The 15422-nt window shown below is 42.0% G+C and overlaps 1 protein-coding gene across 1 annotated transcript in view; it reads left to right on the forward strand.

Moving 5' to 3' along the window:
- The first annotated feature begins 3588 nt into the window (after nucleotides 1–3588).
- The window catches only part of GPR107 (G protein-coupled receptor 107), a 92479-nt gene continuing 80645 nt past the window's right edge, over nucleotides 3589–15422 (forward strand). Inside the window, 1 exon segment of the mRNA XM_006834872.1 lies at nucleotides 3589–3729. Within this exon segment, the coding sequence (XP_006834935.1) occupies nucleotides 3589–3729 (141 nt within the window).

Consider the following 15422-nt stretch of genomic DNA (forward strand, 5'->3'; position numbering starts at 1 on the left):
CGAAATATGATTATTCCGGAACACTTAATTGTGCTCATGAGGAATCTGTACCTGGACCAAGAGGCAGAACATGGCAACACTGAATGGTTTAAAGTTAAGAAAGGTGTGTGACAAGGTTGTATTCTTTCATCATACTTATTCAACCTGTATGCTGAGCAAATAATCCGAGAAACTGGGTTCTGTGAAGAAAAACATGGCATCAGGATAGGAGGAAGACTCATAAACAACCTGTGATATGCAGATGATACAACCCTGCTTGCTGAAAAGTGAAGAGGACTTATAACATTTACTAATGAACATCAAAGAGCACAGCCTTCGATATGAATTACATCTTAATGTAAAGAAAACAAAATCCTCACCACTGGACCAATAAATAACATTCTTATCAACAGAGGAAAGATTGAAATTGTCAAGGACTTCATTCTTCTTGAATAAACTATCAACACTCACTGAAGCAGCAGTCAAGAAATCAAATGACGTATTACATTAGGCAAATCTGCTGCACAGGAACTTTTTAAAGTGTTGAAGAGAAAAGGTGTCAGCTTGAGGACTAAGGTGCGCCTGACCCAAGTCATGGTATTTTCAATAACCTTATATGCATGTGAAAGCTGGACAGTGAATAAGGAAGACTGTAGAAGAATTGATGCTTTTGAGTTATGGTGTTGGAGAATATTGAAAGTGCCACAGGCTGCCAAAAGAACCAACAGATCCGTTTTGGAAGAAGTGCAGCCAGAGTGCTCCTTGGAGGCCAAGATGGCCAAACTTCGTCTCTCATACTTTGGACATATTGTCAGGAGGGACCAGTCGCTGGAGAAGGATATCATGTTTGTTAAGGTGGAGGGTCAGAAAAAAAGAGGAAGACCCCCAGCAAGATGGACTGGCCAAGAGGCAGCATCGATGGATTCAAGCGTGGCAACAGTAGTGAGGATGGGCCAGGAAAGGGCAGTGTTTCGTTCTGCTGTGCCTAAGGTTGCTATAAGTTGGTACCGACTCGTTGGCACCTAACAACAAGAGCGGATATGGATATGCACTAGACTGCTATTTCGGTTCAAGCACAAGGTGGCGGTTCAAAGCCACCAGCTGCTCCTTGGAAACCCTATTGAGGGTCATTGTAAGTCAGAACTGATTCCATGGCAATTAACAAAGACAACAATCTTTGTTGTAGATGGTCCATATAGTGTGTCTGACTAGTCTTCCAACTTGTTGGCAATCCCAACTAGTATTGTCATGTTGTTAACATTTTAATAGGACTTCAGGTGTGGTGCTGTGGGATCAGCACCAGACTATTAACCACAAGGTCGGCAGTATAAGGTTAATAGCTGCTCCTCAGAAACCCTATGAGTTGGAACCAACTTGATAGTACTTAACATTTTAATGTTTTTTGAAAAGTTATCTAGCATTTAATTTCATAACATATTGGTTACTCAGACTCTGGGTTTACTTTTTAAAAAAAATGTAAAATTATAATTAGATACAGTTCAAGAAGCATAGATATAATTCTAAAGCAGCTGAGGTCTAGAAGTACTTGCTGAAAACTAACCAATTACTTGTGTGATGTGGATCATGTTGCTTAATTTCCCTGTTGCAAAATAAAAAGATCCTTTCAGCCTAAAAAGCAAAATTGCTTTCATTTTACAACAATGCAGGACAGGGACTAAGTGCTGGCTTTCAGAGTTTCAGGTAGGGCATTTATAAAGCAGCAGAGCATCCCTGAATAAATGACTTAATTGCTCAATAAATTATTATCTCTTTGTGTGAATCAACAAAACAATTATATAGAGTTTCTTGTCAGTTACTTTATCTGTAAAATGGGGTAATTGTTGCTGTTGTTAAGTGTTGTCAAGTTGGTTCCGACTCATAGCGACCCTGTAAAGGATTTCTGAGGAGCAGCTGGTGGGTTTGAACTGTCAATTTTGTGGTTTGCAGTCCAGTGCTGATACCACAATGCCACACCAGGAGTCCAAAATGGGGTAGTTGTTGTTGTTAAGTGCCATGGAGTCGGTTCCGACTCACAGTACAGGGTTTCCGAGTCTGTAAATCTTTACGGGAGCAGAAAGCCTCATCTTTTTCCCGCAGAACAGCTGGTAGTTTCAAAGTGCTGACCTTGCGGTTCACAGCCCGATTTGTAACCACTACTAGAACTAGCAGAAAAAAATTCTCTCAAAGGTGTAAGATTATATGCATGCACAACAGATAGCCAAAGATCAGAGGTGTGGGGAAGAAAGTTGATAATTTCTACCAATTTAGTAAACTTTGTCTTTTCTTGAATGACTTCCACATACATTCTAAGATAAACTACCATCTGCCTGTTTTCATGGTGTGGCACTGCAGGATAAGCACGGGACTGCTCACCACAATGTTGGTGGCTCGAACCCACCAGCCTCAGAATTGGGTCACTATGTTGGTGGTTCGAACCCACTGGCCCACAGGGTCACTATGAGTTGGAATTGACAGCACTTAACAACCACCACCATCTGCCTAGCTGTACTTTAGTGCTTTATTTTTGCCCTTACAGAGGATGTGATAGAACGTGTATTAGTTTGACTCATGAGAAGAATTACTAGGTTATGACTTCTAGTAAAATTGCAAAACAAACAAAAGATCTAGGATTCCCTCTTGCTCCCTAACACCCAAGAAGTCCCCTATTTTGCACTTTTCTTACTGATTTGTCTTCAACTTGTGCGTAGCATTTTAGTGCTTACATATACCAAGGAAGTTTCAGAATCTAATTACAGTAAAAAAAAAAAAAAAAAAAAAAAAAGAATCTGAATCTATTAACTCCTTAAAAAAAACAAGTGGCTAAGAGGGGACTGACTACTGAATCTTTCCAAAGATTAGAAGTTTCCATTCAGAATTGAAGAGAAAAACATTCAGACTTAAGGCTAATAATCAGGAGAAATTGGCAGTATAATACAATACAGTAGTACTATACATGGGATTCCCGGCTCAACCTACAATTTCTTGGAATCTTCGTTTTCTCATCTGTAAAATAGGGGATTATGACAATCCCTACCGCCTGCAGGTTGTTCTAAGGATTCTTTGTTCTAATACATATCAAAAGTATAGTGAAATGTCTGATATGGGCTCAGTAAATTGCATTATTGCAACCACTTCACCTGAAATTTTAGCGTTAAGTGCCTGGGAAAAACAAAACAAAACAAAAATAAGGGACGTGTGACGGGCTGGGAACTTTAAGACATTTTTCACCAAGTCAGGGTTGCTCGTGAAATCAGTCCAATCAACCGCAAGGCGCCGACTGCAGCCACAAAGAAGACATCCCACCCACTCTTGGAGAGTCGCAGAGTCCCGGAGCTGGTCTTGTCCTGCCACTTTCGCAGCTACAGAGTCTTCACAGTAGTGTCGCGGCTTCTGACTAACCCGGAAGTCCACACAGGGATGGCTAACGGAACGCCCCCAAGGTGTCCAGCTTTGGCTTCTCCGCTACATCTCCTATCGCGCGCTTCAGGAAAACAGTTATTGATTCAGTGACACTAGTAGCCGCCCTCCCTCCAGGTTCTTCCGGAAGCCGTCGCCCTTTCACCCCGGAAGTGGGCGGGAGAGGAAGGGGCTGGTGATGCTGGAACAAACATGGCTGCTCCGGCGCCTGTCGGGTCTTCGGGTTCCTGCTGTTCTCGACTGGCTGCGGGTCTCCGGCTGCTCCCGCTGCTGGCGCTGTTGCAGTTGCTAGCCGAGCCTGGCCTGGGCCGCTTTCACCACCTGGCGCTCAAGGTAAGACCAGGTCTAGGGCGAGGCCGCTTGCCCGGGTCTTGGGGACAACTTTGGCTCGTATGGGGCCTCTGGGCGATTAGATTCTCCCTTTGGCCCCCAACCTCGGTCTTTCTCCTAGAGGGGTCGGGAAGGGCTGTGGACTGGTGGGGTGGACGGCGCTGGACCGTGCAGCTCTCGTCCGGCAATCTGGAGAGGGCAGGAAGATTTCAGTTGAAGAAGGGGTGTGGGCTGATCTGCGGCGTAACCCCGAAGGACACGGGAGTACGCTTCCCTAATTCCTCACTGAGTGTAACTTGCTTTTTCTCCCGTGTGTTTGACAACTTTGGTCCCTGACTTCCTTGTCTGTGTTCTTAGCTCTTCCATCTCCGTGTTCTTTTTGGTTTAAAGGTACTCGGAACCTTGGCCTCAGTTTCCCGGCTCGGTTTAGGAGGCTTTTTGGATTGAACAAAGCAAGCATGTCCAGGAGGAATTTCAAGTCTCCTTTAGAACACATGACCGAATTTTAAGCCATCATTCAAAATGTGTTTCTATTTAGGGGGCCTGCCTTTTTCTTCCTCGCTCCTGTCACTGTCTACAGGAGAGATAATGTTGTTGAGTCCGTCGAGTAAATTTCCTGTAGAGGGATTCTGAGGCTGTAAATCTTTGGGGGAACGTAAAGTCTCATCTTTCTCCCTTGGAGACAGATAATGGTGGTGGTGATTATATGCCATAGAGTCGGAAACAACTCATAGCGACTCTGTACAGGGTTTCCGAGGCTGTAAATCTTTACGGGAGCTGAACACCTCATCTTTCTCCCGGGGTTGCTGCTAGTTTCGAACTGCTGACTTTGGGTTCACAGCCCGATTTGTAACCACTACACTACCAGAGCTCCTTGGAGGCAGATAATAGACCTAGATAAATGATAGTCTGGAATGCTCCCCTGGGTCAAACTCACAGTTTAAAGTCTTGTGAATCTACTTATTTATCTGGGGAATACAAAAATAAATCGTTAATTACTCAAAGACTCGTGCATATTTTATTCGTAATATGCACTTTTAAAATATTTTGTGAGCTTTTAGAAAGTTGGTCATTGCTTTCGTAAGCCAGGCAGAATTGTATTTTGTGAATGTAGAGGTTAAGGAATACAGACCCTGAATTAAAATGCCTGGCCAGAGAGTATTATACTTATGGCTATTAGCTTTTGTTGATTGTAAACGAAAATTATCCTGATTAAGATGGGAGGATAGATGAGTCCTGGATCTTTTCAGACTACTGGAAACTGTAGAACTTCTTTCCAGAGAAGTGCACAAGGAAATACAGACAAAAGGTTTTTGGAATTTCTGGGCCAAGACCAGTTTTATGACTTCAGGTTAAGAATTCCAGATCTACAAATCACAATAAAAACTTAATAAAATTCTGGTCTTTAAAATTCTTTCATTTTATAGTTTACATCTTGGATCTTAGGTTAGGTGCTTAATTCATGCAGTTTATAAAGAAAAAAGCTAGTAGTAGGACACACTAATGGACTCCTAGTGTGGCGCTGTAAGATCAGCACTGGTCTGCAAACCAATAGCTCCACAGTTCAAACCCACTAGCTGCTTCTTGGAAACCCTATACAGGGTCCCTATGAGTCAAAACTGACTGGACGCACTTAACAACAACAAAGTACATATTAGGACCATGTCTCCTGCCATCCAATCATTGCTCTTTAATCACATTTCTGGACTTAAAATGCCAGATGACCAGCATGGTTATGCTATTGCTAGCAATACTAATGTGTGGCGTTGTGGGTTAATGCACCAGACTGCAAAGCAGTCTGCAAGGTTGGCGGTTCAAGCTCACCAGCTGCTCCTTGGAAACCCTATATAGGGTTGCTATGGTTTTGAACTGACTCCACAGCACTTAATGACAACAAGCAATACTGATTGATGTAGGTGGAAAACAGAAATTAATGTGATTCTGGTGATTAATTTTTCTCTTTTGTGCTTAATTACTTAATCTTTCTCTTTGCACCATGTTTTATAAATTCCATAATCAACACTGCAATTATTTCTTTTCTCTAAAAATAAACATTCTAACTTCTTGTCCAAGGAAATGGAAATCATCTGAAGAAAGCCTGTCATAGCGGCAGCATTAGCTTGTCTGTTTGATTTAAGACTGAGAAATATAGGAGCCTTGATCAGATTATAATCCTATACAGGCAACAAAAGCATGAAGAAATCACTGGGTATCAGAAATACTCATTGATCTTTTTATCCTGGAGAATTTTGCGCGTCAAGTAGACAGACTACTGTAAAGTACCACAGCTCCAATAACCATCAGCCATTAGCTAATGCTGTCTAATTTTCATCCATATCCCTTCTTGCCATATTTTTAACTTAGAAAGGAATCCTTTCATTTTTAAATTCACTTTCTTATCCCATGATACATTTTTCTTTTTTTTTTCTAGTCTCCTCATAGTCCTTCTCTTTGGACCTTTCTCTAGATTTCTTACAAACAACTTTATGGAGCTGTAATTTACATGCCATAACATTTACCCATTTTATTGTTAGTAAAGTTAATGAATTCTGCAACTATCACCACAATTCAGCCACGGAATATTTTCCATTACCCTAATAAGATCCCTTGTGCTGGTTTTAATTAATCCCCATTTTCTCTTTCTGCATGAAACCAAAAACTAAACTTGTTGCTGTTGAATCCATTTTGACTCATAGTGAACGTAAAGGACAGAGTAGAACTGCCCAGTAGGGTTTCCTAGGCTGTAGTCTTTATGGACACAGACTGCTACATTGTTCTCCCATAGAGTAGTTGGTGGGTTTGAACCTACAACTTTTGGTTAGCATCGAATGCTTAACTATTGTGCCACCAGGGCTCTTTCCTTCTCTTCTAGCACCAGACAACCAGTAATCTGTGCTCTTTATAGATTGCTGTTTCTGGATATATAGATAAGATTTTTTGTGTATGACGTCTTTTCACTTAATGATTTTCAGTTTCATTCATGTTGTACCATGTATCCATATATATGTATGTACCTCTTTTTGTTTAAATTAAATATATTTCATTAAGCAGAGTCCTGTGTGGCCATGTAGGATAAACTCTCAACTGCTGACCACAAGGTCGGTGGTTCAAACCCACCAGTCGCTCCTTGGAAACCTTATAAAGGGTCTCTGTGAGTCAAAACTGACTCAACAGCACTTAACAAAAATAACAACATCCCATTAAGTGGCTATACCACATTTTACTTAGCCATTCACCAGCTGATGGGTATTCTGGATTGTTTCTACTTTCTGACTGTTAATATTCACGTGCAAGTCCCTGTGTTGTTGTTGTGTGCCTTCAGTTGCTTCTGCCTCTTAGTGAACCTGTCTAGGGTTCCTGAGAGTGACTGGTGGGTTTGAATGACTGACCTTGTGATTAGTTGGCCAGTGCTTATCCTACAGCCACACACCAGGGCTCAAGTCAGTGTGTAGAAATGTATTTCCATTTCTCTTGGATGGATTCACAGGAGTGGAATGGAAAAGTGACTGCGTTTTGCTGATTGTTTCCTTGTGGTATAATTTTATATGTTCATCTATTCTTTTCATTTTCTGTAAATTGGTAATTAGATTGCTGGATTATGTGCAGGTTTGCTTAGTTAGAAACCAGAAGCATGGTTGTCTCTTTGTGATTGTGGCAGCAATTGGTATACAGTGCTTACATTCCTTTGGTCATTAGGCATGTTGTTGTTTTTAGGTACTATAGAGTTGGTTCCAACTCGTAACTATCCTATGCACAACAGAAGGAAACATTGCCTGGTCATACTTCTTATGTTTGAACCCATTATTTTTGCCACTGTATCAGTCTGTCTTGTTAGGATTCTTCCTCTTTTTCGCTAATCCTCCAGTTTTCCAAGCATGATGTCTTTCTTCAGGAACTGTTTCCTTTCAGTAACATGTCCAAAGTATGTGAGATGAAGTTTTGCCATCCTTGCTCTAAGGAACATTCTGGCTGTGCTTCTTCCAGCATAGATTTGTTTGTTCTTCTGCAAGTCTATGGTACTTTCAGTATTCTTCATCAATACCATAATTCAAATGCATCGATTCTTTTACTGTCTTCCTTATTCATTGTCCAACTTTCACATGCATGTGAGGTTATTGAAAATACGATGGCTTGGTTCAGGTGCACCTTAATCCTCAAACTGAAGTTTTGCTATTTAATCTTTTAAAGAGGTCTTTTGCATCATATTTGCCTAATGTCTTTTGATTTCTTGACTGCTGCTTCCATGAACATTGATTGTGGATCCAAGCAAATTGAATCTTTGACAATTTCAGTCTTTTCTCCATTTATCATGATGTTTTTTATTGGTCCAGTTGTGAGGCTTTTTATATTCTTTACACTTGAGGTACAATCCATATTGAAGACTATAGTCTTTTAAGTCTTATTTGCTTCCAGCAAGCAAGGTTGTGCCATCTGCATATCTCAGGTTGTTAATGAGTCTTCATCCAATCCTGATGCCATGATCTTCATATAATCTATCTTTGTAGCGTAGTGCTTATGAATCAGGCTGCTAATTTCAAGGTCAACATTTCGAAACTACCAGCGGTTCCACGGGAGAAAGATGAGGCTTTCTACTCCCATAAAGATTTACAGCCTCGGAAACTCTATGCAGGGTCACTGTGAGTCGGCACCGACTCCATGGCATGTAACCACCACCACCACCACCACCAGATTATTTGCTCAGTGTACAGATTAGATGAATAAGGTAAAAGAATATGACCCTGACATACACCTTTCTTGATTTTAAACCATTCAGTATTCCCTTGTTCTGTTAAAAAACTGCCTCATGGTTGATACACAAGTTCCTCATGAGCACAGTAATTTTTCAAGAATTCCCATTCTTTGCAGTGTTATCCATAGTTTGCTATAACCCACACAGTCGAATGCCTTTGCATAGTCAACAAAGCACAAGTAAATATCTTTTTGGTATTACCTGCTTTCAGCCAGGATTCATCTGATGTCAGCTATGATATCCCATCCCCCATTCCATGTCCTCTGCTGAATCTGTCTTGAATTTCTGGAAGGTCCCTGTTGATGTACTGCTGTAACTGTTTGTTTAATTATCTTCTGCTAAATTTTACTTGCATATATTAATAATACTGTTTGATGATTTGTGCATTCTGTTGGGTCACCTTTCTTTGAAATGGGCACAGAGATGGATCTCTTCCAATCAGTAACTGTCTTCCAAATTTCTTGTCATAGACGAATGAGCACCTCCAGGGCTGCATCAGTTTATTGAAATATTTCAATATGTATTCCATCAATTCCTGGAGCCTTGATTTTTACCAATGTCTTCAATGCAGTTTGGACTTTTTCCTTCAATGCCACCAGTTCTTGAATCTAGTACCTCTTGAAATGATTGAACATCAACCAGTTTTTCTTGGCAGAATGACTGTGTATTCCTTCCATATTCTTTTGATGTTTCCAGCATTTTTCAGTATTTTGTCCATTGTTGTTAAGTGCTGTTGGGTCAGTTCTGATTCATAGCAACTCTGCATAGGGTTTTTTTTTTTTTTAAGGTTTTTATTGTGTATTAAGTGAAAGTTTACAGAGCAGATCATCAGTTTTACATTCAACAAATCATACACCTTGTTTCATTACAATGATTATAATCCCCTCTAGGTACCATCAGTTAATAGTATTTTCTCTATACTTTAGCTTTAAAAAAAAAAACAAAAAAACACAACAAAGCATATATAATAATTTGCACCTCCAAAGGGCACATTCTGCAAGTCTCTTGCATAGGGTTTTTGAGAAGTGACTGTTGAGTGTGAACTGCCGACCTTGTGGTTCAAACCAATCTTGTGGTCCAGTGCCTATCCTACGGTATCATACCAGGACTCCATAGAATCCTTCAATATTGCAATCCGAGGCTTGAATTTTTTCTTCAATTCTTTCAGTTTGAGAAATGCTGAGCATGTTCTTCCCTTCTGTTTTTCTAACTCCAGGTCCTTGCACATTTCATTATAATATTTGAGTATCTTCTTGAGCTGACTTTTGAAATTTTTTGGGTAATGACTCCGGACAGCTTTTTGGCCTTGCCCACAGGCAGGCCTCTCCCTGACCTTTTGGGGCCTGCTTCTCCCTTGCTCTGGCATATGTTACAAAACTCTTTAATTTTGCTAATAAATGCCAAGAGGCACCCCAGTAGGCCAACAAAGCCTCTTGCCCGAAGGCACTTATTTTTCTTGTTGCTTTGTTAGCTCTTGAGTTTGGGTCCAATGCCCTGAAGCGATTGAGTCTAATTTGCAAACATCTCAGATAAACAAAGAAAGAGAAATGCCTTTATTATCAGGAAATTGGCTCCTGGAATCAAGAGGGAATATCTTTCAGAAGCCATATTTATGCATGCAAGTGGGAGGCAATCTCATCATTCTGGTATCCACACCAATTCCCAAGATGATTGGATATCCCTATGAACATCTCAAAAAGGTTGGTTCTTCCAGTTCTTGTCTTTCAGAAGCCGCACTAGGGGAGACCAGGCTTCAAGCCTATTGTTAAGGGCCATGGATTTGGTTCCGATCCATAGCGACCCTGTATGGGATTTTCGAGGAGCAGCTGGTGAGCTTGAACTGCTGACTTTGCAGTTCAGACGGACTTTGCAGTTCAAACGGACCTTGCATTCCAGCGCATTAACCCACAGTGCCACACCAGGACTCCAGCTTCAAGCCTAGGCAACATTAATATTATAAAAACATGTATCTAAGAGAGACTCCTGGTGTGATGCTGTAGGATCAGCACTAGGCTGCAAACCCCAAGTTCAGCAGTTCAAACCAACCAGCTGATCCTCAGAAACTCTGTACAGGTCGCTGTGAGCCGAACCTACTTGATGGCCTGTGACAATAACAACAACATACCTAAGAGATCAAGAACTGAAAATAGAGAGTGGGTGGTTGCTAGTAGGGTATCTTAGCCAATGCCTAATTAAAGTTCTCAAAATGGCTACACTCATCCTCTCATCTTGGGCCTGGAAAGCTCACTGAGCTGTCTTCTGCTGTTCTGGTTTTACTGCGGACACTTTTCTGCTGCTGGTTGCCACCTCTCACTGGTTGTGCTCTTACAGCTCTCTGACTTCTGGGTCTAAGGAGGTTCCCAGGCCAGGAACCCTGGACCAAAAGGATTTGTTCCACTCCATCTCTTCTTTCTTGGTGGTAGTGAGGCCCTCTCTTTCAGCCTCTCATGGTTCACTTTAAGCCTAGTGGGATGACAAAACTGACTGATCCCCTCCTGAGGGTTCCATAAACCCTATTTTCATGGTCCCACTCCTGGTGTGATGCTGTGGAATATTGCACTGGACTGCAAAGTCAACTTGAAGGGCAGGGTTGGCAGTTCAAGCTCACCAGTCACTCCTTGGAAACCCCTGTACAGGATCTCTATGAGTCAGAACAATGCCCACAAGGATGCTATGTACCTTATTTGCATTATTAGCAAGCTGTTCAATCTTTTTTATGGACCACAATCAACTTATTTGCATAGTCACATTCAGTCATTTGGTGTAAGTTACAAGTTGTTAGGTGCCATCCAAGGAGCTCTGGTAGCATAGTGGTTACGAATCAGGCTGCGAACCTCACAGTCAGCAGTTCGAAACTACCAGCTGCTCCACGGGAGAAAGATGAGGCTTTCTGCTCCCGTAAAGATTTACAGCCTCAGAAACTCTGTACAGGGTCGCTATGAGTTGGAACCAACTCCACGGCACATAACAACAACAGGAGCCATCCAGTTAGTTCCTACCCATAGTGACCCCATGAACAACAGAACAAAACACTGCCCAGTCCTGTACCATCCTCAAGTCGTTAAGCTTGAGCCCATTGCTTCTACTTCCGCTGTGCCAATCTATCTCGTTGGGGTTTTTTCTCTCTTTCGTTGACCCTCCATTTTTCCTTGTATGATGTGTTTTTCCAGTGTCTGGTCCCTCCTGATAGTATTTGCAAAATATGAGAGATGAAGCCTGGTTATCTTGCCTTCTAAGGAGCATTTTGGTGGTACTTCTTCAGCACAGATTTATTTGGTCTTTTGGTAGTCCATGGTACTTTTAATATTCTTCTTCAACACCTTAACTCAATTCTTATATCATCTTCCTTATTGTGCCTTTCATATACTTATGAGGCTGTTGAAAATACTATGTCTTGGATCAGGCACACTTTAGTCCTCAAACTGGTATCTTTGCTCTTGAACACTTTAAAGAGGTCTTGTGAAGCAGACTTGCCTAATGCAATATGTTGTTTGATTTTTTTAACTGCTTCTTCCATTAGTGTTGACGATGGAGCCACACAACTTCAGTCTTTTTTCTAAGTGTGGGTGTTCTTCAGATTTCATACGCATATACCTTCTCTTCTTATTGGATACTGTTTTGCAGGAGGCTTCCTTTCATGTTGGGTGCCTTCCAGCATTTATTTTGGGAGCTTAGTTTGCAGACCCATGGAGCTGGAGCTGAACCCCTCCTGGCAGAGGCTTACTGGCAGAGTGGAGTGCTTTTTTGGTCATTTATTAGTAGAGCTATAAGCTTTGTAAAATTGCCCAAGCAGTGCAGAGGCCAAGGTGCCATGTGGCTGAGAGACTGAGAACCAGAAGATGTTGTCCTGACCAAAGAACTGTATCGTCAGGATTTCTGGTCCTGAACTTTAACCTCATAACTTCCCTAATAAACTCCATATTCATGAGCATTGTCTGTGAGTTCTGTATAGCTATTGTAGTAGATTATCAAAGTTAACAGAGAAGTAGAGAGTGCCATGGGAGGGGATGATGGTTGGTATCAGAATTGGTAAAGAAGATGAAATCTGAAGACATGTGAGTTCTTCCTCACAGGAATAGGCCTTTGGCTTTTGTTGAGTTTGATTCTCCTTCCCCCTTGTGAAATCACAGATTAGAAGCTGCATCTATGGATTTTTACAGGGTAAGATATTCCATTTTACAGATAAGATACAGAGAGCACAGTTTAATGAGCGTGGTAGTGATGGTTCATTGTTAGTGGTGTTGGTGAATAAAGAGGGAAGCACAGAGCAGAGGAAATAGTATATTAGAGATAGACCTTGATATGTGGAGACATTTGTATTCCTGTTGTCTGCAGTGGTGTGATGGATTATTTTTTTGGTGGTCTTTCCAGCTATGGTCTTGTGATACCCACCCAAATGATTGTGTGGGACTGTGCAAATGGAACCGTGACCCCACCAAGGGGATTGGACAGCTTGCTAATAATACAAATAAGATGCATGGCACCCTTGTTGGGATGGTGTATGTATGTAACCTTATCAAGAGGATTTGTCAGTTTTGCCATCCTGCTAGTCTTACAGTGAGCTATCCCAGAAATGGGGAAGGGGGACCACTACCACTAAGAAGAAGAGACAGGCAAGGAGTATGTCCTTTGGACCCAGGATCCTATACTGGGAACCTCCCAGACTGAGTAACTATTACACTAGCAGAGAAACAGTGGCAGTGGAGGTAGAAGAATCAGGAGACCAACAGAAGATGGTACAGTTGGCTTCTCGGTCCATGGAGAGAGGAAGCTGAATGTCTTTGGGCAGGAGGCTTGCTAGCAAAGTGAGGTGTCTCATCTGTGCAGGGCAGAAGCCATACCGAGGGCAGGAGAGGCCTGCTTGTGGGCACGGCTGAGAAGAGGCTGTCCTGGTCTTGGAACCACTTCTTAGGTTGTTTCTGAGTTGTAACTTGTTTTCCCAATAAATCTCATAATCATGACTATGGGCTCTGAATCCTGTGTGGCCATTTAAAAAATATGAAACCCAGTAGAGAATGCTGTGGAGGGGCCGTTGGCATTAGAATTGATAAAATGACTGGAGAGAGGAGGTATGTCGACCTTCACCTCATAGGGGTCATTTGGCTGTTCACGCTGATAATGGTCCTTCTCCCTCTTGTGAAGTTAGAGGATGCTTCTACCATACCACTTTTTTTACATTCACATTAGGGAGCCACTGAAGTGGTTGTGGTTTTAGACCAGAAGTGATAGAATGAGATTTCTATTTTAGCTTGATTTCTCTGAGATCTGGATTGGAGGAGGGTAGTAAAACTGGAAGCAACAGACCACTTTTACATTATAGGCACAATCTTGGTAATCTAGGTAGATGTTTGGGCCAAAGTAGGGCAGTAGTGGAGTCCTGGTGTGGCGCTGTGGGCTAATGCGCCAGATTTCAAAGCCACTTGAACTGCAAGGTCGACAGTTCAAGCTTACCAGCTGTTCCTCGGAAACCCTATATAGGATCGCTGTGGGTCGGAATCGACTCAACAGTACTTAACAACAGCAACAACAACAATAGGGCAGTAGTGGGATGGAGAGAGAGGAAAGAGGGGACACATCACCAGCTGTGGGGGACGAGTGAGGAAGGGACATTTAGGTTGCTGGTAAAGGTTACGATGCCTGATGTTGCTGCTACCACCTCACAAAGAGACGATCTTGTTGAGTGCTGTCAAGTTGGTTCCGACTCATAGCCACCCTGTAGAGGGTTTCCAAGGAGTGGCTGGTGAGTTTCAGCTGCCAACTTTGTGGTTCAAACCAACCTTTGTAGTACAGTGCTTATTCTGCAGCGCCACACCAGAACTCCACAAAGAGACGATGTTGTTGTTATTGCTATGTGCTGTGGAGTTGGTTCTGACTCATAGTGACCCTGTGCAGGGTTTCTGAGGCTGTAAATCTTTGCAGGAGCAGAAAGCCTCATCTTTCTCCTGTGAAACAGCTGGTAGTTTCGAACTTCTGACCGTGAGATTAGCAGCCCGATACTATGTTGTTGGTAAGTGCCATCGAGTTGATTCTGACCCATAGCGATTCTGTATAGGGTTTTCGAGGAGCAGCTGGTGAGCTTGAACTACCGACCTGGCAGTTCAAATGGCTCTACAGTCTGGCACATTAACCCACATACTATAGGAGGACAGAAATGAAGGGAGATGAGGTAATGTTGTTAAAGGGAACAAAGAGCAAGCTGTATATTTATCTTCAGCTTTAAACATGTGTTCCCATCCTCCCACTCACATTCCTGGTGGAAGCATTAAGTTGGGGAGGGATATGATTCTCTAACTGGTATAATTTGCAGGGCAAATTTGAAGGGCAGTTCCTCTTTAATCACCCATTAGTTTAGCTGAATTATTCCTCTTCCTCATATTAAACAAGCAGTGTGCGGCATTATAGTTGAGCTTGGGCATATGCTGCTCTTTAATTAATTGATATAACCAAAAGGCAACAGTTCATTTTGTTTGGACATATATTATATAGCTTGCTGATAATGTAATTGCCTTTCCCTTTTCCTACCTAGCTTTATGCACTAAAGTGGGATGTCTGTAGTACTTTAAGGATTATTTTAGCACCAATATTTAGCTAAATTTGAACAAGAATGACTCCTGGCCTTGCTCATAGTAACCTTGTATAATGTTTCAGAGGCTGTAGAGCTTTGAAGGAGCAAAAAGCCTTACCATTTTCCTGTGGGGCTGTTGGTGGGCTCACACCGACGACCTTGTGCTGCATATCCTACCGAGATGTCAGGGTTCTCATCTCTTAACTATGGATATTTATTAACATTATGCTCTTTGGCACCTCTGTGTGTGTGTGTGTGTGTGTGTGTGTGAGAGAGAGAGAGAGAGAGAGAGAGAGAGAAAGAGAGAGAGAGAGAGAGAGAAAAGATTGTTGTTAGGTGCTATTGAGTTGACGCTGACTCCTAGTGACCTTGTGCACAACA

The sequence above is a fragment of the Chrysochloris asiatica genome, unplaced genomic scaffold (assembly GCF_000296735.1).
Source record: "Chrysochloris asiatica unplaced genomic scaffold, ChrAsi1.0 scaffold00014, whole genome shotgun sequence".
Lineage (NCBI taxonomy): Eukaryota > Metazoa > Chordata > Mammalia > Afrosoricida > Chrysochloridae > Chrysochloris > Chrysochloris asiatica.